The sequence below is a fragment of the Myxine glutinosa genome, chromosome 1 (assembly GCF_964187855.1).
Source record: "Myxine glutinosa chromosome 1, kmMyxGlut1.1, whole genome shotgun sequence".
NCBI classification, from domain to species: domain Eukaryota; kingdom Metazoa; phylum Chordata; class Myxini; order Myxiniformes; family Myxinidae; genus Myxine; species Myxine glutinosa.
This window is the reverse complement of record NC_136261.1, coordinates 5,168,947-5,196,578: the sequence shown is the minus strand read 5'-3', so window position 1 is coordinate 5,196,578 and position 27,632 is coordinate 5,168,947. Positions and strand designations below refer to the sequence as shown.

The 27,632-nt window shown below is 46.8% G+C and overlaps 1 protein-coding gene across 4 annotated transcripts in view; it reads left to right on the top strand.

Moving 5' to 3' along the window:
• Positions 1-27,632, top strand: part of LOC137416241 (DNA-directed RNA polymerases I, II, and III subunit RPABC3) — an 890,838-nt gene that overhangs the window by 858,759 nt on the left and 4,447 nt on the right. For 2 of the 4 annotated variants that reach the window (XM_068101779.2, XM_068101777.2), the window contains 2 exons: positions 15,082-15,175; positions 15,798-15,881. In XM_068101779.2, the coding sequence (XP_067957880.1) occupies positions 15,082-15,175; positions 15,798-15,881 (178 nt within the window). Of the gene's footprint in view, positions 1-4,144; positions 4,487-15,081; positions 15,176-15,797; positions 15,882-27,632 lie in introns of those variants that run through there. The other 2 variants (XM_078778816.1, XM_078778747.1) reach the window with 2 other exon arrangements.

Genomic DNA, 27,632 nt, shown 5'->3' with positions numbered 1-27,632 from the left:
GGAGGGGTGAGGGGGAAGTTTAACTAGTGGATGATTAATGAAAAACGAAAATTGATTACAAACTGGGTTTATTTTGATTTTCAAGTCAGAGATCCGTTTGAAAACGATAGAGGAGGGGTGGAATGAAGGTGAGTTTTGAAAATGTAGGGAGGAAGTACTGTAAGAGATTGAATATTTTTTTGAAGTGGAATGAATTGAAGTGGAAATTCAAAAAAGCCTTTTAAATAGGAAGAAAAACAGTGTGTTGTAATAAACCACTGAATAACACTGCAGGGGAAAGTTTAAACATATTTAAACAAAACCGTGAAAAACAATCTGGGAAAAGTCCATGAAGTGAGGGCGTGTATCAGAGAAAAGAGAAAGGGTTAAATGAGTATGGAGGAAACTAGAATTGTAAAGGCAAGTATCGGCTGGAGATGGAAGAAGAGGAGATAAAGGGGGCGGGGCGGGACAGGACAACAGCACACGTGGGAGGGGTGGGGAGGCGTGAGGAGAGAAGGAAATAATCCTTTTTTTTTTTTTGTATTTAAAACGTTAGACAAAGGGTTGATGTTCGGTGAGGTAGGGAGAGAAGACAAAATCTAAGAAACAACCAATCCAGAGAAGGAAATAACTTAAATTCGCAAAACACCGATGGGGGGAAGGAAGCCTCAAGTTGCCAGGCTGCGAACGCGGTGCAAACAGAAAACGATTAATTATACACAAGTTTGCACGAATTGCAAACCAACACCAACTAGAAACACACAGTAACACATACACAATAAAATACAACAGGCATTTTAAGGCCATTTTCCCTGCAAGAGTGGGGGTTCGCCTTGTGGTCCCCATGACAATCTTCTCCATTTTGCCCTATTTTCTGCATCTCCCCTTGTTAACCCCCTTGCCCGCATTTCTTCTTCGACCATCTTTAGCCAAGTCTTTCTCGGTCTTCCCCGTCCTCTACTTCCTTCTACATTCATTTCCATCACTCTTCTCAACCAGTCACTTTCATCCTTCCTCAACACATGACCAAACCATCTCAAGCTGTTTCTCTTCACAGCATCCATCACAGGCTCTATTCCCATCATCTTTCGCAATTCATCATTTGTCTTCCTCTCTCTCAACGATACTCCACACATCCACCGAACCATTCGCATTTCCACCCTTTCCAACATTCGTTGCTGCTCTACGTTCATTACCCATGTCTCACTCCCATAAATCATAACACTTCTCACACATGCAGCATGCATCTTTCCCTTCAGCTTCAACGACACTCCCCTCTCGTCAGCACGCCACTCAGTTCCCGAAACTTCTTCCATGCACATCTCACTCGAGCAACCGTTGCAGAGTCTGATCCACCTTCTCCATTCAGCATGTCTCCTAGGTAACAAAATGTTTTCACACCTTCCAGCTTCACGCCGTCTCCAAGATCCAACTCAACATTTCCTCCATCTGCAGCTCCCTCTGTGCGCACCTTACACTTGAATGTTGCTGCCACACTGGTTAATGTACACAATCTTACAATAATTCACCAAATGTCTGTCTGTCTGTTCGAAGGTACCGCAAAAACGGCTCAACCGATCGAAACGATATTTTGTGTGGGTAATCCTGGGATCTCCAGGAGTAAAATAGGCTATTTAGTTTTTCCAATTTCAGCTTTGGTCTCCAGTATTCTCAGGTTTGGACTCCCGCATAACGTCCATTGTGACGATGTTCTCATTGTGACGATGTTGTGACGATGTATGTGTTCACGGTAGTGTTTGCCATGACGGTGTGAATGTAATTTCGTAATGTTTTTCGTTTCGTAATCCTTTATTGAACGTTTATTGTTTAATGAACGTTGTCTTAATCCCACCCAAAATATCTTTGCGATCGGTTCAGCAGTTTTTACGGTACCTTCGAACAAACAGACGGACATTTGGTGAATTATAGTAAGATGAACAGTGATGTGGCTTTTATTGAAATTCTAAAGATACTGTTTTGATTTTGATGATTTACGTGTGATATGATTTGACGGATGTTTATATGAATCGTTTAAAATAAAAAATTTCTGCCTTCAATTTCTGATATTTTGCCTTTTCATTTCGGCTTCCCAATTGGTGCTAGTTAATGTAATGTTAATGTAATGTACACTGGTTAACATACACAATAAAAGAACGAGTGGAAATTTGACACTTTAATGACAACAAAATTGTCCTTTCAACTCGTCCAGTTTAGCATGTTTCGAGCTGTAATGACGCTCGAGGTTGGCCTTTTTCATCACCGAGAGCGCTTCCCGACAAACTAGGCATACTGGCTTGCCTTTTACTTCCACAAAGAAATAATCGTTTGCCCATTTCTCTTGGAAAGCGCGACATTCCGCATCTACCTTTCTTTTCTTGTTCGTCGCCATGTTTGCATATACTGAATGAAATGATGACATGAGATCACGCGATCACTTGACTGTCCGGAAGGTCGCATATCGCAGTTACGACTGTCCGGAAGGTCGCATATCGCAGTTACGATTAATCGCAAATTAGTTTTAATTTGATGGCAATTATTCTGTTAGCGCCAACATATTTTGCCAACGTCAAATAAATGAATAAGTTCTCAAATGTGCCGTCCGAGGCAGCTTCTGCTCGCCACGTTTGGCATTCGTTGACTGTTACAACACGTGAAAGCTCGCTCCTCTCTGATTGGTTGAATCGTTTTTGGCCAAAACTTGGTTACCCTTTGTCCGATTAATTTAAAACCTTGAAAAGGAGAGATTACTGGAATTATAGAGAGATGAATTGCCTCGTGGGCCGGATCAAACGGTCTCACGGGCCGTATACGGCCCGGAGGCCGGAGGTTCCCCACCCCAGGGTTAGATGGTTGTTAACGACGTAGGATGTGCAATAGTGTAAGGGAAGACGCGATGCACTAAGTTAGAAGCGCACCAGGTAGTTTAGATGATGCAGTGTGTGATTGTGTAATTGTGATTGTGCATTGTGTGATTGAGCGAATGGTCCCGGAGGAAGGAGGGTGCAGGGAGCACCAGAGGTGAATGGCACAGGTGTGCAAGTGCAAGAACAGGTGAGAATGGTTGTGTGGAATGAATGGAATGGAGTGGAGTAAGTGGAGTATGGAATGGATGGTGTGGAGTGAGAGTGTGGAAAATGTGGAGTGGGAGTGCATGGTGCGAAGGTGTGAATGGGGGAATGGTGGACCCCCTTCACGAATACCCGGGGAGGGTATTTTAAGAGTTAGATAGTGGGTGTAGGTAAATTGTGGTGGATATTGGCATCTGTGGTGCGTGTGGTAGAATTAAGTGTTGTGTTGGGTGCATTAGTGGAACGAAATGGCTGGGCGTGTGGCCTGTTAGTGTGTGTAGTTAAATGGGCACTCCGCCACTGTTAGTCTGTCGGCCAGGTGAGGCAGCAGGTAGGCTCTGGGGGCCAGGTAGAGTTGTTCAGTGGGGCCCGAGGATCCGGAGGACGGACCCGGGTAGCCCAGTACCAGAGAGGGCACCGAGGGGGTAAGTGCCAGGGAGGGCCTTCCCCAGTTAGATAGGTCAGGGAGAGGAGCGGGTAAGCTTGGGAGGCAACTGCAGTGGCGGAGGTGTGCAGGTGGGTAGACCTGCTGGGAGCGCCACACGACCCAGCCCGGAAATTGTGCGAGGGCACTGGGTGTTGAAACGGGGGAGTGAGACCCCAAATTTGTGAGCGCCACAGATGGTCAGTGGGAATTGGTTTTTAGAACAGCATAGAGTAAGGTGGCCAATGGTTTCGCAGGGAAAGACCCCGGGTAGTGTAAAGAACGTTAGTCATTTAGAGGATAGTTAGGATTGAAATCTCCTCGCACCATCTACATCCACTCACCTGAGGTGATGACATGACTCCACACCATGGTTGTTTTTTTTTTTTGTGTGCAAATGTTTTGGACCGTAAGACGCATCATGACGTGGGGGTGACATTGTGCTTGTTGTTCCATCTCTTCCTCCTTATGAGGGATTGATGATGAATTGATTGATGGCAAATTTGGTTAGAAATTGGGATTGTGGACGAATTTGGTATAAGGAAATAGGGGGAAGACAGGACGTAGAGACGAATTGGTAAATTTGTAAATTTTGTAAATACGGGCTAAGGGGCAAGGGTAGAGTAGGTGACGGGGGGGGTGACGTACGACAGGGACGAGTTTTCTCCACTCGCTTCCCAGGCGGACCTCACCCTGCATTGCTTGTATTGATGTGTACCCTTGTGACCTTGCTCCGATGCTTGCTGTGTCCTTTCCTTCCCCACTCACGGCTTGTTCTTTTGGGTCCGGGGGGAGTGCGCAGGTAGCCGCAGTTGTGTGCCCGAACTCCCGCTGCCTGCTGCCTGACTGGACCGATGCACCACTTTATGGACCGCACGACTTCCGGCCTAGCACACCATGGACCACACGTTTTTGTGGCCAAGCACCACACACATATGGACCACACGTTTGTGGCATGACCCCTCTGCTGGGACCGGCCATTGTGGCCAGAAGTCTTCGCTTGCAGACCTCGGTGAGATGGCACTAAGCCATGCAGGTGGACCACCATAGTTGGCCCCTGCTGGCCATAATTAAAAAAACGGATGCGTTTTGTGCTGTTTTTTTTATCACCAAATAGTCCGCAAGCATCCAAGAACATCAGAATCAAGAACAACAACATCAAGACCATCGGCCCAGCAGAGCGGAGAAGAAGACGTCGAACACCATTCATTATTTATGTGTGCTTATTATCAACTGTGATGACTGCACTGGATGGTGCTTTGATGGTGCTTGTTGGTGCTGATGGTGCTTTGGTGCTTTGTGATGCTCTTGTGCTCGGGGGTGCACTGCAATATCAATTGTGCATCCCCAGGCACTTGAGTATGGTGTATCGGTGCAGTACAGTGCATGCCTTTTCCTCTCTCCCGCAGGATTCTTTTTGTTTCCCCAAATGACAGGTCCTGGGTTCGTTTTGTAAATAGTCAAAATAATGTAACTTTGTAAATAACATGCTCCCCACCGGCTAAATGTTTAGTTTGAAAATAATTCCGCAATTCGGTTATTCTGTGGGCGTGTCTGTTAGGTAGGATGCAACGTAGCAGGTGGGACAAACTTAACGCTCTTTTAAAAATGTCGTACTCAGGGTGAAGTTAATAGTAGAGGGTAACTCCATCTAAGTGTCACATTATGTTAAAGTTTTGTCGGCCCGGGACGTGCGTGGAGGAATGAGGGTGCTGTGTTGCGGTTTTGAGAACCCTCCACTTTGTAAATATCTGTAATATTCCCTTATAAATAATCCTCTGTAAATATCCACATTTTTCTAATGTTAAAGATCGCACCCTAGTTAAGCCATGTACAACACGTAGGACACCATAGGACCTCTCTATAGATATTTCATTCTTTTGTGTTTAGTTAAGGCTCTGTTCCCAGTAGTTGAAACTACGTTGCATTAATCAAATAACCTATGCCCCCTTGCAACCACGTTCATTTTGCGGCAACAGCCGCCTCCAAATAAGTCCGCGCCTCTGCCAGCCGCAGCCGCCTTATCGCTCACCCACAATACGCCATGAGCCACGAGGCAAAGCCCGAAGAAGGGGGAGGAGCCGCCAGATCATGGGCGTGGCACGCCGACGCACCACCGGAGGCGGGGCGAGCGAGCTCCCACCAGCCAACCAGGGCTGACAAAAGGCCATCGCGGGCGTGCCCTGGAAGACGCGGTTTGATCTGAGCCACGGGCAATAAAAGCGGTCGCGGGGACTGCTTATGGAGATGAGACAGGAGAAGAGCACGCAGAGGAGAGGGAGGAGGACAGATGTGCCCGGAGAACCTTTTCTTTTGTTGGCCCAAACATTCGTGTGCGCGTACGAGAGTCGGTGCGCTTGCGTCACCAATACCGCGGCAATATCACCAGCGCGGCCGGCCGGGTTTCACCGCTGAACCTGAGCGTGGGCGTTCATGCGGGACCTCAACGGCATGCCGCCATCCCCGGACCTTGTCCTGCCCCGCCAGCTCCTTGGACCGTCTCATCCTTCCAGCCATCCCAGCCATTTCCATCCTCCCATTCGTGTAAGTGTGTTCGTTTGTCTGGGCTCATAAGTAAGCCTGTTTCAGAATTGACCTGTGTCCTGCTTTTTCCTTCATTGTATATTCTTGCACTTTCGTTTTCCTCTTGTAGAATAGTTAATAAACCCTTGTTCTTTCTTTTACCCTTTGGTTTCTCTCGCCATCCGATCGTTTTCGTCCCTTCCTTCATTTGAATATACGTGGCACGATTAGGAACCGCTAGCATCGGGTTTAGACTGCCGCTAACGGCTTGAGCGTTGGATTGCTAAACCGCTCGGCAATTACCATCTTGTCCGTGGCTCGGGCGGGAGAATTGCCCTGCTTCCGACCGGAAAGGAGCGCGATATCTTCCAGGATTAGCAAGTGGATTAACCCCCCTTTGCTAAGGGGAGTGCCGTACTCCGAATCCGCAACAATACATTCAGCGAGATGCGCGGCCTGTGTGTTGGCAATCCTTAGAGCATCAGCTTGCAATCCGAGAATGTGCAATTGCCACCTGTGGGGCACGTATGGTCACCCGCTCAACAGAGGCTACCTGCTAGACCTGATTAATCGATCTTGTTAATATGATAGGCACATACCGATGAAGAATCGTCCCCGCCATGCATCTCCTCACCGTGCACTGGTACCATAATACATCTGGCCATTGTATGATAGTGCTGTACCATTATTGTTGCATTTTATTTGTAAATCTATTTTTCCCCATTTTACTTGGAATTTTACTTGTTTGTTTTTCTTCATGGGATATGTACGTGAAACATGATGATGAATGATATCAAAGCTTTACCCATTGATGTGGTTTGTAGGTGTTTCCACCTCCTCTGCATGGTAATCCTCAGATGCGATTGTAATTAGTTTGTTTGGCACGACGTCGGCATAGGTGATCATGTGTCCGTGCAGCTTGGTGTTGAAACCCCTTGCAGTTTTTTATTTATTTATACTGAATCGAGGCTCTTGAAAGAGCTGACAACCGCGAGGGAAAGACAGTACAGTGGGACCTCGAGGGAAAGACAGCACAGGGGGACCACGAGGGAAAGACAGCACAGGGGGACTGCGAGGGAAAGACAGTGCAGTGGGACCGTGAGGGAAAGACAGTACAGTGGGACCGCGAGGGAAAGACAGCACAGAGGGACCGCGAGGGTAAGACAGCACAGAGGGACCGCGAGGGAAAGACAGCACAGAGGGACCACGAGGGAAAGACAGCACAGAGGGACCGCGAGGGAAAGACAGTACAGTGGGACCGCGAGGGAAAGACAGCACAGAGGGACCGCGAGGGAAAGCAGTGTTACGTAACTTGCCGAGCATGTAATTATTCCTCTTCCAGAAGTGCTTTTGACATTTTTTTTTTTTAAACATGTATATTGTTACAGACGCGGTTTTGATGTTATGATGGGCCGAGCGGATGGTCCAACCGCGACCTAACAGGATCCCCAATTGGCCCGATTCCACCCGACGTTGACCAGATCGCACCGCAGATATTCAATCGGGAAACCTCTAAAGCGACCGAAAGAGAAGGAAAAGAGAAAAAGACAGAGTACGGAGGAAGAACAGATTTATTATACACACACAAGCAAAAAGAAAGAGCGACCAAAATTATTTACAGCAATGGATGGAAGAAGCAGTCACACAGTGCATCGTTAGCTTAAACTATTCAATTTACTTAACCCCAGGACAACGATTAGGACAGACGACGTTCACACTTACACGGGGGATATTGCAGGCAGGTAGGGCTTGAGGTGGATTGCTGGAGAGGGAGGCAGGGTCGGAGGCAGCAGCTCTCAATTCCTTGCGTTTTGGGCGGGAAAACCCTCCGTCGCATATCCGCTGCCGATGCTGTAGACGTCACGCACTGGCTCGGGCACACCTGCTCCTCTCCTTCTGGTGGAGCCGTCTCCCTCCTTTCAGCGCGTCTCTCCAAAGCTGGTTTCCTCTCCGAGTACCTCTCCTCTTTGGCTTGGAGCGTCTCGCATCTCACCGCTCTTCTCGTATGTCACCTCTTCGCTCATCTCCCAGGTCATCTGGTGAAGCAGTCCCTTTTATTACTCCGGGCGGAATCAAGCAGCCGGCTGCGAGGGCACGCCTACCGGGTCGCTAACCGCGGTGCTGGTTGGCCAAGTGGGGTTGGCTCACTCCTCCCCTCTATGACGAGGTGGAGACACGCCTTTCTTCTCCGAGATTAGCACATGGGCAATGGCGGCTTGCGGGATTGAACACCACTCGCACCGCTTTTGAAAGGAACTTTGGAGAGCGGAGATGATTGGGGAAATTGGAAGGGCCTACGCTTATTTCGTTTGATACAATGCAGAGTCTAGTGGGAAACACATATTTAGCCTACATAGAATAAGGAAATACACTATTTAAAAAGATATATCGTGGCCTGCGTGTAAGTTTCATGGAATTAACTAGGAGGACGGCTGCGACCATTATTTACATTACCAGGGTGTTACACATAACAAAACCATACTTTTCACATTCGTTACACTTCCTCCAAAATTGTTACACTTCTCAAAAACCGTTACACTTCTCAAATTCGTTACACTTCTCAAAACCGTTACACTGCACCCTCCTTTCTTCAGGCCCGTGCTCGGGCCTACAAAACTTTAACTTAGTGTGACACGTAGGTGTAATTCCCTCTACAATTAACCTGACCCTGAGTGTGACAATTTTAAAACACAAATAAGTATGTCCCCCTATTGCATTGCACCCTGTCTAACAGACTCAAGCCCACAGCTAACCGAATTACGGAATTATTCTCAAACTATACATTTACGGTGGGGAGCATTATTTACAATGACGTGATTTCTTATTTACAACGCAACCCAGGACCTGTGTTTTTTTCTTTTTTTCTTTTTAGGGAACAAGAAAAAGAAATTCCTGTTGGGAGGGAGGAGACAGCACGCATTGCATCGATGCACCAGTACCAATACCACCAAAGCACCCAAAAGCACCAGAAAGCACCACAAAGCACCACTCGGTGCACAGTCACCATGGTTCTTAATAAACACAACAAAACAACTGGTGGTGGTCTTCTCTTTCTCTGCTGGGCCGATGTTCTTCCCGACGTCTTCTGGCTTCATGCGGCCTACTTGGAAATATAAAAAGCACAACTTGTGTTCGTTTTTATTTAGGGCCTCAGGGGCCAACTAAGGGTGGTCCACCTGTTTGGCATAGGTGCCACCTTACCGAGGTCCGCAAGCAAGATTCCCTGGCCACTATGGCCGGTCTCCAACAGAGGTGCCCTGCCCCAGAACCTGGGGTCCATCAAGTGGTACTTGGCCGCAGAACAGCGGTCCATAAAGTGGTACATCAACGCAATGCATGCTGGTTCTGGGAATCTCGTGCGCACAATGGCCACCTCACGCACGCTCCCCTCGGCACCCAATGGCGCACAGGTCCTCAAGTGGGAGACAAAAAGGGGGGAAGACAATTGAGCGAGGGGTAAGGTCACAAGGGTACACGTCAATAAGGCAATGCAAGGCGAAATGCGTACGGAGGGCGAAGTGAGAAAGCTCGTCCCTACCGTACGTCACCCCCCTGTCACCTACACTACCCTTGCCCATACCCCATATGTACAAAATCTACACATTACCAATTCGTCACTACTGTCACGTCTTCCCCATATTTCCCCTATACCAAATTCGTCTCCACAATCCCTCGACTTCAAAATTTGCCATCACCAATTCATCATCAATCCTCATAAGGAGGGAGAGATGGAATTACGCACAATGTCACACCCACGTCATGATGCGTCTCACAATCCAAAACATTTGCATTAATGAAAAATAATTAAACATGGCATGGTGCGGAGTACCTGTCACCTCAGGTGAGTGGATGCAGATGGTGCGAGGAGATCCTTCTTCCGAACTATCCTCTAAATGACTTTAACACACTTTACACTACCCGGGGTCTCTCCCTGCCAATCCATTGGCCAACTTACACTATGGGTTCTAAAAACCAATTCCCATTGACCAAACTGTGGTGCTTCTCAATTTGGGGTCTCACTCCCCCGATTCATCTCCCGGTGCCCTCGCACAATTTCTGGGCTGCGACGTGTAGCTCTCCCAGCAGGTCTACCCACCTGCACACCTCCACCACTGCAGTTGCCACCCGAGCTTACCTAGCTCCTCACCCTAACCTAACTAACTGGGGAAGACCCCTCCTGGCTCTGTCACCCCTCTCGGTGCCCTCTGGCACTGGGCTACCCGGGTCCGTCCTCCGGATCCTCGGGCCCCATCCACAACAACTACTACCGGCTCCCAGAGCCCACCTGCGGCCTCACCTGGCCGACATCCTCACAGTGGTGGAGCGCCCAACCAACTACACACACTAACAGGCTACACGCCCAGCCATTTCCACAACACTAATGCACCCATCCAAAGACCATTCTTTCACCCGCACCACAGATGCCAATATCCAACCACAATTTACCTGTACCCTCTACCTAACACTTACACTACCCGCCCCGGGTATCCGTGATGGGGGTCCACTCTTCCCCCATTCACACCTTCGCACCATCCACTCCACTCCACAATTTCCACCATTCTCACTCCACGACCATCCATTCCAATACTCCAGATATTCCACACTACCATTTATTCCACACAGCCACATACACCTGTTGTTGCACACCTGTGCCCTCACACCTGGTGCCACCTGCACCCTCCTTTCTTCCTGGACCATTTGTTCAACACAACACGCAATCACCACTACTCCCTCATACACTGCTCCACACACCTGTTCAGTTGCACACCTGTGCAATCACACCTGTTCAATCCTCACACACACGGCATCATCTCAGCTAACTACTCCCCTCTGAAACTTGCGCTTCCCAGTCGTCCCTTTAAACTATTGCGCTCCCACGTCATTATCATCCACACTAAACTACCTGCGTCCCCACTACAGGTATCAGTCACTAACTAAACTTAACGTTACCTACTGTCATCTTCGCTAGATCCCTACACACGATATCCTAACCCACCCGGGCTAGTTTTCACTGCCATCAACCCCATAAGCTAGTGCATTTGCCCCACCTGTCTGTGAGGGATGGTGGATTTGCCATCCCACCACATCGGGGAGGTCCTACTATCAATTTTGCACATCCAAATTCCACAAATCAAAAATTTTCCATTTACTGCCAATTCTACCCACTATTATAAATTTCGTATCAAATCACTACTATCATCATCACAGTCCACTATATCCTAGCCTCGGTGCGTCGTGACATCATTAAACTCGGTTCGTAAAGCCGAGCAATGAATTCGGGTGGTTTGGTCGCCTGCAGGTTGAATCCGTCCGGCTTTCGGTTCAAGGGAGGTGGTTTGGTTGGACCGAGGCTCCACGCACCATCTCGGCGCGGCACCTTGCGGTCCCGGGCCCGATGGCTCAATCTCCTCCGGTCGGAACCCCGTCCCCACGAGGGGGCACCGTTCCGCTTCCTCCCACTCGCCCTTGAACCGGACCGGTCGCCTGGCCCGACAAGGCCCGGACTCGACCATGCGGGGCGGGGCCAAGCCCGAATCGGCAACGACGCTTCGAAGAGAAGCGACGCAGCATCGACCTGCGCCGGGCCTCGCACCCAACAAAGCACCCCGCGCCCCGAGTGCTCGCATCGGCTATCCGTCGCCCTAACTGCTAACCCGGTTACCGTCGATGCTTCACTTGCATGCTCACACGCATACGCTACCCCTTTCACCCTCACAAAACCTGGCGTTCCAACGCCGTCCGTACATTCCACCAACGCTCTCCCTGTTACACACCACACCTCTCGCGCACACTCTTGCGCACACTTTGGTCCACACCTCTCCTCCGTTACGTCCTCCGTAACACTCACCATGGGCGTGCACTCTTGCATCCACCCACTAACGCGCTCACATGGGCTCTCCCACACCCGCGCTACCACCAACTCAGGTGTGCTTCCTCGCACACGTTCCACCACCACCTTACTCTCCGTGTCACACTCCGTACACCCCGACGTGCATTCTCGCTCGCACTCGGTTTCACACTCGCGCTCCGATGTGCCCTCTCGCACCTGCGCCATCACCAACTCACTATTCGTGTCACACTCCGTACACCCCGACGTGCATTCTCGCTCGCACTCGGTATCACACTCGCGCTTCGTAACACGCTCACCCCTTGACGCACACTTTTTTTCCACACGCGTGCCATTTCCACTCACACGGGACCCTTCACCAACGCCCGGATGCTTCCTCGATCCCAAGCGCGCGACAATTCTTTTGTCGCTAAACATCCTCTTACAAAATCTCCCAGCACAATACACAACAGCACGTCTCACCTTCGGGGTTCTTATTCCTCCCTGCACCAAAACCTGCAAACTTCCATTTGGATTAAGCACAGCATCGTGATGTGAGCAGGGACTTTGCACATATTCCATTTCTCCCTGCAATTCCCGGGCTACCTCCGTCATCTCTTCAATTTCAATGCCCACTTCCGCTTTTTCCGTACTCACCTCGACGACCGTTGGCTTTAATAAAATTCCCTCTACCTCATCGGTCGCCGGCTTTTCCAAACCCCGTGTCGCGATTTCTACCCCCGTCATTGTACCCGCGCTTTTCTCCGCTTCGTTCAACCAGTGCTTCTCGATCCGCGTTACCTCCTCGTGCACCCCTGGGACCCCCTCGCCCACCATGCGATCCATGGTCTCCCCACATTTTTGCATGCGGTCACCCATTCTGTTGGTTATTGCTTCAATTTGGTTTCCCAATCGCTCACTGTTAGCATCCATCCGGTTCCCCATTACCCCCATTTGCCCCATAAGGGCCCCCATCATTCTGCTTTCCATTTGTTCCATAATGTCGTTTTCTTTCTGCATTTCCACCATGAATTGGGCCATGAAGGCTTGCATTTGGGCCACCGTTGGTAGTACAAAGGGTGCGGCCGCAGCTGCCCCAACCTCGTGCGCGAGAGCGCCATTTTGCGCGCCCGTAACCTCGTGCGCGAGGGCGCCATTTTGTGCGTCTGAAACCTCCGCAACCACATTGCCATTTTTCTCCTCCTCCCTTTCCTCCCCATACATTTCCCCTAGGTCCTGGGTCGATTCCACCCTGTTTATCTCTCCCACCGACATCCGATCGCCTTGATTGTCCATGGCGCGATCTCAAAATTCGGGTTTTATAAAACAAAATAATTTCGGCAGCTCGTAATTTTGACCAAAAATTTTTTTTTCCTACACGTTTTAAAAATTTGGTTCGGGCTTCGAATCCCACTCCCAGACACCAATTGTTACTGTATAACACAATTGGTGTTCCAAAATTTGGGCCTAACAAATTTAGTCCCAGGTCCGAATCCCAACTCCTGACAACCAATTGTTACAGACGTGGTTTTTGATGTTACGATGGGCCGAGCGGATGGTCCAACCGCGACCTAACAGGATCCCCAATTGGCCCGATTCCACCCGACGTTGACCAGATCGCACCGCAGATATTCAATCGGGAAACCTCTAAAGCGACCGAAAGAGAAGGAAAAGAGAAAAAGACAGAGTACGGAGGAAGAACAGATTTATTATACACACACAAGCAAAAAGAAAGAGCGACCAAAATTATTTACAGCAATGGATGGAAGAAGCAGTCACACAGTGCATCGTTAGCTTAAACTATTCAATTTACTTAACCCCAGGACAACGATTAGGACAGACGACGTTCACACTTACACGGGGGATATTGCAGGCAGGTAGGGCTTGAGGTGGATTGCTGGAGAGGGAGGCAGGGTCGGAGGCAGCAGCTCTCAATTCCTCGCGTTTTGGGCGGGAAAACCCTCCGTCGCGTATCCGCTGCCGATGCTGTAGACGTCACGCGCTGGCTCGGGCACACCTGCTCCTCTCCTTCTGGTGGAGCCGTCTCCCTCCTTTCAGCGCGTCTCTCCAAAGCTGGTTTCCTCTCCAAGTACCTCTCCTCTTTGGCTTGGAGCGTCTCGCATCTCACCGCTCCTCTCGTATGTCACCTCTTCGCTCATCTCCCAGGTCATCTGGTGAAGCAGTCCCTTACAGTCCCTTTTATTACTCCGGGCGGAATCAAGCCGCCGGCTGCGAGGGCACGCCTACCGGGTCGCTAACCGCGGTGCTGGTTGGCCAAGTGGGGTTGGCTCACTCCTCCCCTCTATGACGAGGTGGAGACACGCCTTTCTTCTCCGAGATTAGCACATGGGCAATGGCGGCTTGCGGGATTGAACACCACTCGCACCGCTTTTGAAAGGAACTTTGGAGAGCGGAGATGATTGGGGAAATTGGAAGGGCCTACGCTTATTTCGTTTGATACAATGCAGAGTCTAGTGGGAAACACATATTTAGCCTACATAGAATAAGGAAATACACTATTTAAAAAGATATATCGTGGCCTGCGTGTAAGTTTCATGGAATTAACTAGGAGGACGGCTGCGACCATTATTTACATTACCAGGGTGTTACACATAAAACCATACTTTTCACATTCGTTACACTTCCTCCAAAATTGTTACACTTCTCAAAAACCGTTACACTTAAATTCGTTACACTTCTCAAAACCGTTACAATATATCTATTTTATATTGATCTCAGTCTCATAATGGAGCTAGTACATAAATCACAACTCCTGTCCCACCAAGAATGGCAGGACGTCACTGGATTCTGTCAAGAAGAGATAGGTGACAGGCCGGACGGAGCACCAGCTCAAATATGACAATGATACTCCATGACAGGACGTATAGTGGCCTTGTATAGATAGGTGACAGACCGGAGCACCAGCCCATATATGGCAATGATACTCCGTGACAGGACGTATTGTGGTCTTGTATAGATGGAGCATAGCAGCTTGAGAAAGATATCGCCGAGCACTAAATTAGCAGCCAAGGCGCTCTGGAAGGCTCTTTTAGCTATACCAGAGATGTACTTTTCCCAGGTGAGGTTTGAGCTGATATTCAATCCATGCAGACGGATAACAGGGAGTTCCTGTAAAGGTGAAGATCCACTGCTTTAAAAAATTTTGATCCTTCATATCAAAGCAAAGTTCTGTTTTTGGAAAATCTTGAACCCTTGTTTGTAGTACCGTCTGAGTGGTTAATGCTGTGTGCATGCAGGAGATAAGTTCCGCTTGGTTATTGCGAGCAGCTTGTATGAGGATGGTACGCCGGACGACGGTGAATACTGTCCAGCTGATGACAGGCCGAGCAGGTAATCCGCATTAGTAAACCTCAATGCATGTTGAACTGTTGATTCAATCCACTGTTTATTACTCCCGCCAGGGAGTAATGCATTCAATCGTGTCCGTCCGTGTGTGTGTTTGTGAACAAGATATCTGGAAAGGTTCTGAACGGATTTGGATGAAAGTTGGTGAGATGATTGTCCTTGGGATAAGGAAGAATTGATTAGTTTTTGGGGAAGCTCAGGATATTATTCCGGATCCAGGAATTTTTTGAAGGATTTTTTTACCATTGGAAGATAGGGCTCCAACTTGACCCACGGCGGGAGTGTGCGCTCTTCTGAGTGGCGTTCTAGTTTTGAAATTGTGTTTACGATGAGGAAACATCACGACACGTGCTGTTACAAAATGATACTCAATGGGCAGTGCCATGTTTGTCATCGTAAGGAGTTTGAACTCGTTTGTTTATTTTTTAACTCAGAACCTTGTCTATGACTGTGATGACATGTTTCACAAATGCAGCGTATTGCCCTTGTGGCCCAAGGAGCGATGTGAGTCGGACGAAGATGTCTTGGATTAAACAATCGGTTGCTTTGTTAATGTTCGAGAATGGCAATGCTCTTCACTGTTGTTCTCCTTTGTTTTGTTGCTCAGAGCAGATCAGTTTGAGTACGTGATGTATGGAAAGGTGTATCGGATCGAGGGCGACGAGACGAGCACTGACGCGGCGACGCGGTTGTGAGTATTTCGTACCTTCATTATTGCACCTTTTTGTTATTGCTCTCGGGGTGGGGGGGGTGGCATTAAAATATTGGGGTTAAGGGCCATTTAAGTATTAAAATGACGAAATTTTAAAATAATTATTCTACCTTAATCAATAAACTCACCTGTGGCTTACTTGCCCTCGTCAGGCAAAACAGCTCCACAGATTGAAGTGATGACAGGATGTCATGCAGGACCTCATTATTCATTATTTATAATGGGAAGATTACACTTAGTTTCCCAACCATAATTTGTCAGTCTAAATACCAAGCCTTGTGCTTGGTATAACGATGGTTTTAGTTTCACCTGACAACAACAACAACAACAGGCATTTTAAGGCCATTTTCCCTGCTAGAGTGGGGGTTAGCCTTGCGGTCCCCATGACAATCTTCTCCATTTGCCCTATTTTCTGCATCTCTCCTTGTTAACCCCCTTGCCCGCATTTCTTCTTCGACCATCTTTAGCCAAGTCTTTCTCGGTCTTCCCCATCCTCTACTTCCTTCCACATTCATTTCCATCACTCTTCTCAACCAGTCACTTTCATCCAATCCCCCCTTCCCACGCCTCCTCCCCCCAAGCCCTCTCCCTCCCACACTTCTCCCTGCTCTCAAATGTTGTGTTTGTGTGCTTCCCCTTCTCTCCCCATCTTGTCTTCCGCTCCCTCTTTTTATATGTTTTGTTTGTCTGGTTGATTTGTTTGTGAAATAAATGTTAGCTCTTTCACGAGCCTCGATTTAGTATACAAAAAAAACAAAAAAAACCCATCTCAAACTGTTTCTCTTCACAGCATCAATCACAGGCTCTATTCCCATCATCTTTCGCAATTCATCATCATTCAATCATCATCATTCAATTCATAGTTTCACCTGACAATATAATAATATTATTTAGCTAATAATAAAGACTGTAAAACAACAATAATAAAGTTCATTTAGTTGTAACACCAAAACAATCTTGTGTCCAAATTTCCGTCTGAAGGCAGTGGCAGGAAGTGGTCGTCGTCTTCTTCTTTTTGGTTTTAAGGGCGTTTTCAGAGCCGCTAGGCTCTATATATGCCACACACCTAAACACTTCGGCCAAAGGAAAAAATACTGGGGGCTTTATATTGTTTGTCCCATTTCTTTTATAGATTTTAAAACCGATTTGCGGAGTCGAGGGTGCTTTTGGCTCAGTCGGCAAAGTGCATCCGGTACACATGACCATGTGATCCCCATTTCTCTAGCAGAGTGGAAAAGGCACTATCTGGGTGTGTTTGGGATGTGTTTCAAATCTTCGAAAACCTTATACCGCTCAGAGAGCCCCATCGGGTGACACCTTATCCGATATAAATAGGAGTTTAGAGCACAATGTCCGAGTTTGAGCCTGCAGAGGATGGCCTGGTCTCTTCGGGAGAGTTGAGGAAACGAAACAGATGATTCAACCAAAGGGTACACCTTATAGCACCATCTCCCCTTGATGGAGGTCTCTCACTGAAATTGCCATTTTTTCTTATTGTTGTTCCTAATTAGATTAGAGAGTTCTGATGGGCCCAGAGGGATTGGGGTTTTGAACTCAGACCTTAGTGCACGTTTGGCTGCCTGATCACAGGCTTCATTGCCTCCAATGCCCAGGTGGGCAGGGATAGCAGGAAGTGGTGGAAGAAATTGTTATTTTTAACTCTTTCAATTCCGAAAAGTTGATTACAGTATTCGACAGCCTTCTGAAAAGTTAATCACCTCACTGAAAAGTTAATTGGTGGAAAAACTTATCATACTTATCATCGCCATGCGGAAGTGGCATTGCGCAATCACCATGACACTGTGACGGTTCCTTCATTGTAACGAATGAAGACCTTCATCAAGCGATACATAGGCCAAAATGAAACCATTCATTGTAGAGAACCTTCGTTAAGCGGGGGATACCAGTATAAACATAAATTGAGAAAATAAAGGGAAAAGAAGATGCTGACAGTGGAGCAGCTCTCATAAAGAAGCATAATTTCAACTCTTTAGAATCAGTGGTTCTCAAACTTTTTTGGACTACCGCCCCCTTCTGCCCTCTTGGACCGGCCCAATGCCCCCCTTGTCCTATCGTTCGTGGTCGGACACCCAGAATTTATGTAGATAGGAAGCAAAAAGAACAGAAGCCAAATACAGACTTGGCATTTAATATGGAATATTTTTTTTTACTTGACTTGGGTTTACTTTCTTAACTCAGTATATCAATCTGGTGAGTTTCTTTTACACTTTGGTGATTTATTTGTTAAAAGAACCATGTCACTGATTGTCTGTCGCAGCAAGAAGTCAACAACAGGATTATATCACAGGTGGTGTGGCAAAATGTACGGACAGGTGCATTTTACGATTGGCTTCACAGTCGGGTATACAAGGGTTGTTGCGTTCTGTATTAGTGGAAAACAACTGCTGCACGTCTCCAAAAGTTATTGCCACTTCCTCTGGAGATGGTCCGTCAACTCGACAATGCTGTTTGTCATGGAGTGGTGGCTTTACGAAATTACGGCATGAAAGAGCGTGCTATTGCTCGGCAGTATGGCATCACTCAAGGTCAGGTGTCAAAGATCCTGAAACTAAATGCTCAGAGGGGTGTCCCTACTCCAATACTGAGGCCAGGACGTCCCCGCAGAACCACAAGGAGGGATGATCGCCAGCTGCACCGGTTAGTCCGCAATGGCCGTACCAAGTCAGCTAATCAGCTTAGGGCTGAGTGGCAGCAACTGACAAATGTGCCTGTATCCAGAAGGCTAGTCAACCAACGACTGGTTCAAGCAGGCTATCGTGCCAGGCGTCCCCTGAGAAACCACGCCAGACCAGACAACACCGCCAGTGCCGATTGCAGTGGGCCAGAGAGCACCGTCAATGGCAGCCAGGACACTGGAATCACGTGATCTTCAGTGACGAGTCTAGATTTCTGGACTACCGTCAAGATGGCCACGTCCGAGTGCGCAGACAAGTGCATGAAGCCTACAACAAAGATTGTATAGTGCCAAGAGTCCAAGCTGGAGGTGGTGACCGTTTGGGCTGCTTTTCATGCAGGGGGCAAAACTGACCTAGCTGTTCTGAATGGAAACCTGAACCAGTTCAAGTACAGGGCCATTCTGGAAGAAACATTGCTTCCATTTGCTCGTGCAACCTTTCGAGGAAACTTTGTCTTCCAAGATAACAATGCACGGCCTCATCGTGCTCACATGATCCAACACTTTCTTGCTGACCATGGTGTAGAGCATATGGAGTGGCCTGCCATGTCCCCGGATATGAATCCGATAGAGAACTTGTGGGCAGAATTAACGCGTCGAATCGACCACTTGGACCAGCAGCCGACCTCTGTGCGTGAATTGCAGCAGACTATTGTCACTGCATGGCAAGCGATTCCTGTCCAAACCTTGGCAAATCTCGTGAACAGCATGCCTCAACGTGTACGTGCTCTCCTGAATGCTCGTGGGGGTTACACGAAGTACTGAACTGTAATTTTACTGTCCGTAATCCCAGTCGTAATTTAACTTTTGTTTTTGTCAAAAAAAAATTTGGCTAATGTGCAAAATAAAGAGATACTTCTGGAAAACGTACAGAAGTATAACACAGTACTGTCCATGAATTTAGTTCGATATCAGTTTACATCACTTTCAAGGATCAATTTATTTGTTTTGAAATGTCAAATGTGGTTTTTGTTTCTTTTAAAGGTCACATTAACAAAATCTAGAATAATTTCAACATAATTCCAATGAACTTTTGGTTCCAAGACATCTTGAAAAGTAAGTTCACCCCCACAAAAAAAATATTCCATATTAAATGCCAAGTCTGTATGTTCTGAATAATATTTTACTTTATTTTACTTTACTTTTTATTTTATTTTGCACGACCTACAATGTTTCAGTAGAACAGGTCCAGGTGAGGCAAACTGGGAATCTGTTATCACTTGCCCAAATACCGTTAGTGTGAAGGGTGGGCCTGGTGACTCGCTGCGAGATTACGAACGTCTGGCTCCATCTCAGTGAGGTAGAGACGCAGATCGCCCCTCTTGGTAATGTCAAGGCGGTTTCGATACTTGGTCAGCAGCACCATCACGGCGCTGAACCCTCTTTCAACGAGGTATGATGTGGGGAATGCCATCAGCAGCAGTTCTGCCTCTGTCCACATTGCGGGGTATTCGCCCTGCTCCAGAATCCAGAATTTGCCGTATTCATGCTGCGAGAATCTTGCCTTCGCCTCATCGTCATTGTGGAGGTTGATAATTTCATCCTGTAATTCGTGCTTCACATCTTGAATATCACATTTGAATGGGTTGATCACCCATGCTGGCACCGACAGTTCGAGCATGTCTCTGAAACGCTGCTCCATATCTCCACGAATTTTCTCAAGGTGATTGCAATAAAAGAGCAGCTCTTCATCAGAAACAGCAGTTTCCTTTGCCAACCGGGGAAAGTGGTACATATCTCTGCTTCCAAGGGTTTCCATGTGCAGAGTCACCTTGGTTACGAACGCGCCGATCACTTTCTTTGCTTTAATCAGCGTCATATGGTCACCCTGGAGTTGTTTGTTGACATCATTCAGTATACTGAATATGTCCGTGAGGTAAGCCACATCATGCTCAATCACATTCACTTTCTCCGATAGCTCCGTGTCAATTTCCGACAGAAACTCGACCACTGTTGAGAAGAGGGCATGGAAATGGGTCAAACAAGCGCCTTTGGACAACCATCGAACTTCGGTATGCAACAGGAGCCGCTCGAATGCCTCATCGTTCTCCTAGCAAAGCTGACGAAACAGCCGATCATGCAGAGACGACACCTTGATTTTATTCACTGCATTGATTACTGTTTGGAGTGATGTATGAAGTCTGGTGCTGAGAGCTTTTGCTACAAGATGCTGGCGGTGCACAACAGTGAATGGCGAACACGGACAGTACCCGGTTCTTCAGAAGTGCAATAAAACCACGCTGGCGGCCAACCATCGCTGGTGCCCCTTCCATCGCGCAAGCGAGAATGTTCTCCATCGATATGTTCTTATCAGTAAAGTACTTCTCCAACGTTTGGAAGATGGAAGAACCCTTCGTATCGGCCTGGAGAGAGCGGGCAAATAACATTTCTTCCACCATTTCCTGATCACGGATGAAGCGAACGTAGCAGAGTAACAGAGCTTCACTGTCACGCAAAGTGGACTCATCCAGCTGGATGGCGAAGGGTGTGCTTCTCAGCTCACTACACAGCTTATCTTCTACATTTGATGACATTTCATCAATCCACCTGGCCACGGAATCATTGCTGAGCCCAATCGACGAGAGAACTGGATTCGGATCATGGCCCATAACGGTTTTTATCACTTCCCCAACAGCTGGTTTGATCAACTGTTCGCCGATTGAATACGGTTTTCCAGATCTGTTGATGAGCAATGGCAGCTTATACGACGCTTCCAGTCCTTTATCCACGAGCTTTTGGCTGGCTTTGAACATCGTCCGTACCGTGGATCGCTTCTCAAATTTCTCTTTCAGCGATTGGAAATAGCTGACCTCTGCGTGAGCCTTATCACTGTGCTTTTTACTCAGGTGCTCGCTCAGTCGAGATGGTTTCATTGCTTCATTGGACAGCGTGATACCACACAACAAACACATCGGTAACTGTTTGTTCGTCGGAGATTAGAACAGGCATTTTACGAAAGAAATAGCTGTGCAACCTCACACAAATTGCAACAAAAACAAACTCAACGAATTTTGATTCCTGGATATGTCTTCTATCACATGAAAAAATTCTTAAGGAATCGTCTGGGGGGGAAATTATGAAAATCATCAATGTTTTACTCGACCAAAAACTGATTTTTTGCCACAAATCAGTGTTATTGCATGGTTGTTCAAATGACTTATTAGTATATACCATGCTTAATGTTTGGTGAAGATGATTTAAATCAATGAAGAATTCAAGTTTATAAAGAAATTTAGAACTTGACATTGTCGTCATCATCATCATCATCATCATCATCATCATCATCATCATCATCATCATCATCATCATCATCATCAACATCAACATCAACATCAACATCAACATCAACATCATCATCATCAACATCACATGGCATCTGGAGCGAGTTTGTGCAGCCAGATCCCCTGCAGTTTCCACAAGCTAGAGTACATTCAATGTTATTTTTCTTGCATGTGCATCTCAGGGTGCTGCAGTCAGCCTGACAGTTGCACCTGATCACCTGCAGCAGTTTTTCAGGAGCAGGAGCTAGGGCTGTCTGGAATGGCACAAGCCCCTCGTCGCACTTGGGCTGGTGCTCCTGCCTCACACCTAGCTCGTCTTCACGCTGTTGAAACCAAAGCGTTCAGAATCATTGGAATCTCCCACGATGAAGCTACCTCCGAGGGCCTTTCACTTACTCACCGCAGGCAGGTTGGTGGGCTTTCTGTCTTCTACCGACTCATCTCCGGCCTTGCTCCTCCAGCTCTCTCTGGGCTCTGTCCCCCAAATATTCCTACAGGTCGCACAAGATCTGCCTGCAACCCTCTTATGGTTAAACTGCCAAAATGAAGACTCTGCTCAACTTCACTCCTTCATTCCTCTTTTCTCCCGCCTCTGGAACAAACTCCCTCACTCTCTTCAATCCCACTCCTCCCTCCAGGTCTTTAAAACAGCTGTTCACCACCATCTCTTATCTTCCCCCATCCAAAACCTTGATCTTTTCTACCCCCGCTAATTTCACCCAAAATCCACTTTTTTGAAATACCAACTTCTTTCCTGGAAGTCCTTGGTGTACTGTGTTTATACTACTCCCACCTCCCCCCTTCCCACGCCTCCTCCCCCCAAGCCCTCTCCCTCCCACACATCTCCCTGCTCTCAAATGTTGTGTTTGTGTGCTTCCCCTTCTCTCCCCATCTTGTCTTCCGCTCCCTCTTTTTATATATTTTGTTTGTCTGGATGATTTGTTTGTGAAGTAAATGTTCGCTCTTTCACGAGCCTCGATTCTGTATTTAAAAAAAACAAAACAAAAAAACACCTGCCACCCCCACTCAGTCGGACAAAGTCCATCTGCCGATCCCTTCCATTCTTGAACTTGCAGGTACACACACAGGCTGTGGTACATTGCTGCTCCTGCTGTTGGTGGCAACATCTGTGGTTGAACGGGAGATGAGCTTGGTTGCTTGCATCATTGCTTGTCCAATTGATGCCGCTTTGACGCAAGCATTCTTCCCAGCAAATAGTCCTTCAAATAATATCATCAGAGTAGCTGGTAGATATTTGACGCCAGATTTTTGTGATTCTATGTCAATACAAGATGGATAGACTTCATGGGATGTTTCCATGGCTTTGATGTCTTCTTTGATCAGTTTAGCAGCTGCCTGTACAAGTTTTATCTTCTCTTCAGCAGTGTTAGTTTTCTGCTGCTGCTTTTTGTAGTATTGCTGTAACACCTCCCTGGCTGTTGTCCTGAAGGTAACCACGTTTGGCTTTCCATTAATCTCTGTCTGGATTATCCTCTCACCAAAGTGTTCATGCAGCCTCGTCTTCATGTGGGTGTAGCCATATGCCTCATGTTTTGTGTCTGACAGTTTCTGTTGCATAAGGGTAATGAGATCATTGACAGTGATCTGCTCGTCGTCATTTTCTTCAAGATATTTTGCAACATCCAAGAATGCTTCAGTCTTCTCATCAGCTTTAGGCCTTCCAAGCTTTGCTCTCTTGGAGATTTCCATGTTCATCTGCTGAGCCATGGGTATCTGCTTCTTTGTGTGGAAATTGACGCTGCAAGTCTGCTGGTACACTGCATCTGCAGCGTGCAGGTCATGAACATGCAGAATTTGCGCCTTGACAGTACCTGACCAAGCATCTGCTCGTTCGCGACATGTTGCCAGGAGCGTTTCTTTGAATTCAATGGTCTTGACTTGAAGAACTTCCTGATTCTTCCTCTTTCTTCCAAACGTTGCTGGTCTACCACAAAAAAGGCAATCAATCTGGAAAGAGAACCTCTCCTCAGATGACCTAAGTACTTGTCTGTCATTGCTTGTGCTTGGCTTTGACTCTTCTTGCTTGGTGTCCTTGGCTATCTGTTGTCGGTGACAGTATGTGCGGCGACAGTCTCTGTGTACCTTTTCTCCAGGCACAGTGTGAATGCTGTCTTTTCTTGCGTTGCTGGCCTGGTTGATGGCAGAACTTCCCTTTTCTCCAAGAGTTGATGCCGTTGACCCTCTCTCGTCCATATATTTCTTGCAGATGGCACACACTTCAGATACCTCCATGGCTGAAAACAGAAACCACTATCTACACTTAGTGAACATCAAACACTTCATATTATCACAACTGAAAGATGCCCATTGCAAAAAAATATAACATGGAAAAATATTGCTCTTACTGCTACTGCACGCTTTCTTACTAGGAACTTAACACGACTTATTTTACAAATTTTTGTTTTAAAAACGAAAATTAAAATTAAAACTAATCTTTTCAGAAGATACACAAGAATATTCTTTTTGACTCCAATAAAGAATGAGCATGACCTCTAATCATCAAAATAATATCAGAAGCAGATTCCCCACTGCTAAAAAAAAAAACTACATAGATGCATTATGCATTATTCTTATATTGTTGTCCCAAAATGACCTTGATGGTGACCTCGTAGAGTTTCTGTGACCTTATATCACCAAAATAAGATCAGAATTTGATTCCTCGACCCCAAAAACCCATAAAAAGTGGTATTACTCATGATTGCTTTGCTTTTGATTTTTTAAATAACAATTGTCACGAAGACGGATAGCGGCCATATTGGATTTTGCCGATTTGAGAACTTCCCCCCAGAGGATCTCTTAAGACTTTTTTGGGGTCAAAGAGGATATATTCAGGGACACAAAACAAGTGAGTGAGTTTTTGTTGCAATTAGTGTGAGGTCTTAAATACAAAATGCCTGTACTAGATGGAATGAATCCATACTTGATGTATTCAATGGAATACTGAGGACACTTTTTCTTTGAGGCCGACATCTTGAAGTCGACAGGACGTGAAGCTTTTTTGAATAACGAAATCAACACGCCAAAATGTCGAAAGACTAACACCAGCGCTAACACCGACTGTTCATACCTTGCCCAATGTCTGTGCTGGCAAGGCCAGGCTGTAAAGTTGAACCAGGCACGTTGAATAGTCCAGCACGAATAGAGTGTATTATATCCCGCATAAAAGGATTCTTGCAAGCCGATTGGTTGAAATGGTACCACGTGACAAAAATTATTGTTGTACTATTGGCCGCATTGGCGGCCAATAGTATTTCGCTGATGTCATACACTATCATGTTTGTTGCGTGAGCATGTATGGACAAGAAAATACCTACACAACATCAGCGAATATGTGATCATAAAAACCATGCATAGGGGGAAAGAATGTGGTCATTGATTGGATGGCCAATTTGCCGAATGGCGCCGGGTAACCTGTTCAGACTGCAGGAAGCCCAATAAAAAACCACCTTTAGAGGCCATTTTTCCCCGCAAAGCGGGGGTTGGCCTTTCTCGGGCACCGTGGTTGTTGTTGTTTTTGTTGGTCCCCTTTTTGAAGCAATGTTTTACAGCCGGATGCCCTTCCTGCCACCAACCCTGTTTGTCGCCTTTTACGACAAACAGGGAATTACCAGTGAACTGGTACTCAATTAGCCGACCTCGGAAGGATGACAGGCTGAGTCAACCCCCCTGGCGTTAATTCAGCAATCGACCGGGATTCGAACCCAGGATTCTAGGATCCTAAGCTGGCACCCTAGCCGCTAAGCCAACACCAGGTATTATGCAGGAAGCCCAAAGAGCACCCCAAATCGCCGCTGCTCCTCTAAATCGCCAGTGCCCCCCAAATCATTGTCAGCGCCCTCCTACCGCCCGTGGACTCTGGAGCGCCCCCCTGAAAGTTCCCAGCACCCACTGGGGGTTGGTAGGGACCACTTTGAGAACCAATACTTTCGATCAACACAACGGCAACATAAATAACTAGCTGGAAGCCTCTGGTAAAATACTACGATAGAAAAAGAAAAAAAAAGGATGCTTTTAAGGTCATCTCGTAGGTCTCAATTCACAAAGAGATGAACTTGTAAAATGTGCCGTGATGGCCGGATCCGTCCATCCATCCAATGTTTTGCTATTTTTGCTAATCCTCCCTTTTCACCTGACTGATTGTTCTGAAACGTGACACATATACAAGATACACATACAGTCACGTGAAAAAGTAAGTACACCCCATGTAAAGTTTTGACTTCTTCAACATATTTCAACATACAGCTATTTGATCTTCATTTCAACAATATTGATAGATAAAGGTGATATAATATAACAAATGTCATGAAACATTTACATTTTGTCATCCATTGTATAATTTAAATAAACATAAATGCAAATTTCACATATGGAAAAAGTAAGTACACCCTTGGCTCTAATAGGTGGTATTGCCCCCTTTGGCAGAAACAACCTCAAGTAGGCCTTTCTTATAACTGTCTACCAGTCTCTGACATGGACAGGGAGAAATGTTTGCCCACTCCTCCATGCAGAATTCTTTCAGCTGTGCGATGTTTGAGGGGTTTCTTGCATGTACAGGTCGTTTCAAATCCCCCCACAACATCTCGATGGGATTTAGATGCGGGCTTTGACTTGGCCATTCCAGAACCCTCCATTTCTTTCTTTGCAGCCATTCCTTGGTGGATTTACTGGTATGTTTAGGGTCATTGTCATGTTGCAAGGTCCACCTTCGGTTGAGCTTCAACTTTCCGAAAGATGGCCTCACATTATCCTCAAGCACCCTCTGGTACAATCAATAATTCATAGTGGATTCTATGATGGTGAGCTGCCCAGGCCCTGATGCAGCAAAGCTGCCCCAAACCATAATATTTCCACCACCATGCTTTACAGTTGGTATCAGGTTCTTGTGGTCAAATGCTGCCTTTGGTTTTCGCCAAACATGTCTTCTGGTACTGTGGCCAAATAGCTCCACCTTTGACTCAACTGTCCAGAGCACATTGTTACAGAAGTGTTGGTCTTTGCCTCGGTGTTAATTGGCAAACTTTAGTCTTGCCCTGATGTTCTTTCTGGACAGCAAAGGTTTCCTCCTGGCACACCTCCCATGTAGATCAAATTTGTGCAGCCTCTTTCTAGTGGTGGACTCGTGCACTTTGACATCAACAGTGACAAGAGCTACCTATAGGTCCCGTGATGACATTCTGGGGTTCTCGGAGACTTATTTCAGCATCTTGCGGTCTGCTCTCGGGCTGAACTTGCTGGGGCGGCATGGCCTGAACAAGTTGGCAGTTGTTTCGAATCTTCTCCACTTGTAGATGATCTTCCGGACAGTCGAATGATTCATTTCAAATTGTTTGGAGATCTTTTTACATCCCTTCCCAGACTCGTAGGCATCCATAACCTTTTTTCTGAAGGCCCCAGAGAGCTCTTTTGATCTTGGCATGGTGACGCCGCACACTTCAACAACAAAGAGCAAACCAAACTAAATGTCTGAGATTTAAATAAGACAGGTTCCTCCAAGATCCTCTCCAGCGATGTTCTAATCATTTGCACCTGAGCTGGTTCACCTGATTCTAATTTTAGTTATTTGAAGTAGTGATAAATGTCGGGGTGTACGTACTTTTTCCACATGCGAAATTTGCATTTATGTTTATTTAAAATATACAATGGACTACAAAATGTAAATATTTCATGATATTTGTTATATTATATCATCTTTAAATATCAATATTGTTGAAATGAAGATCAAATAGCTGTATG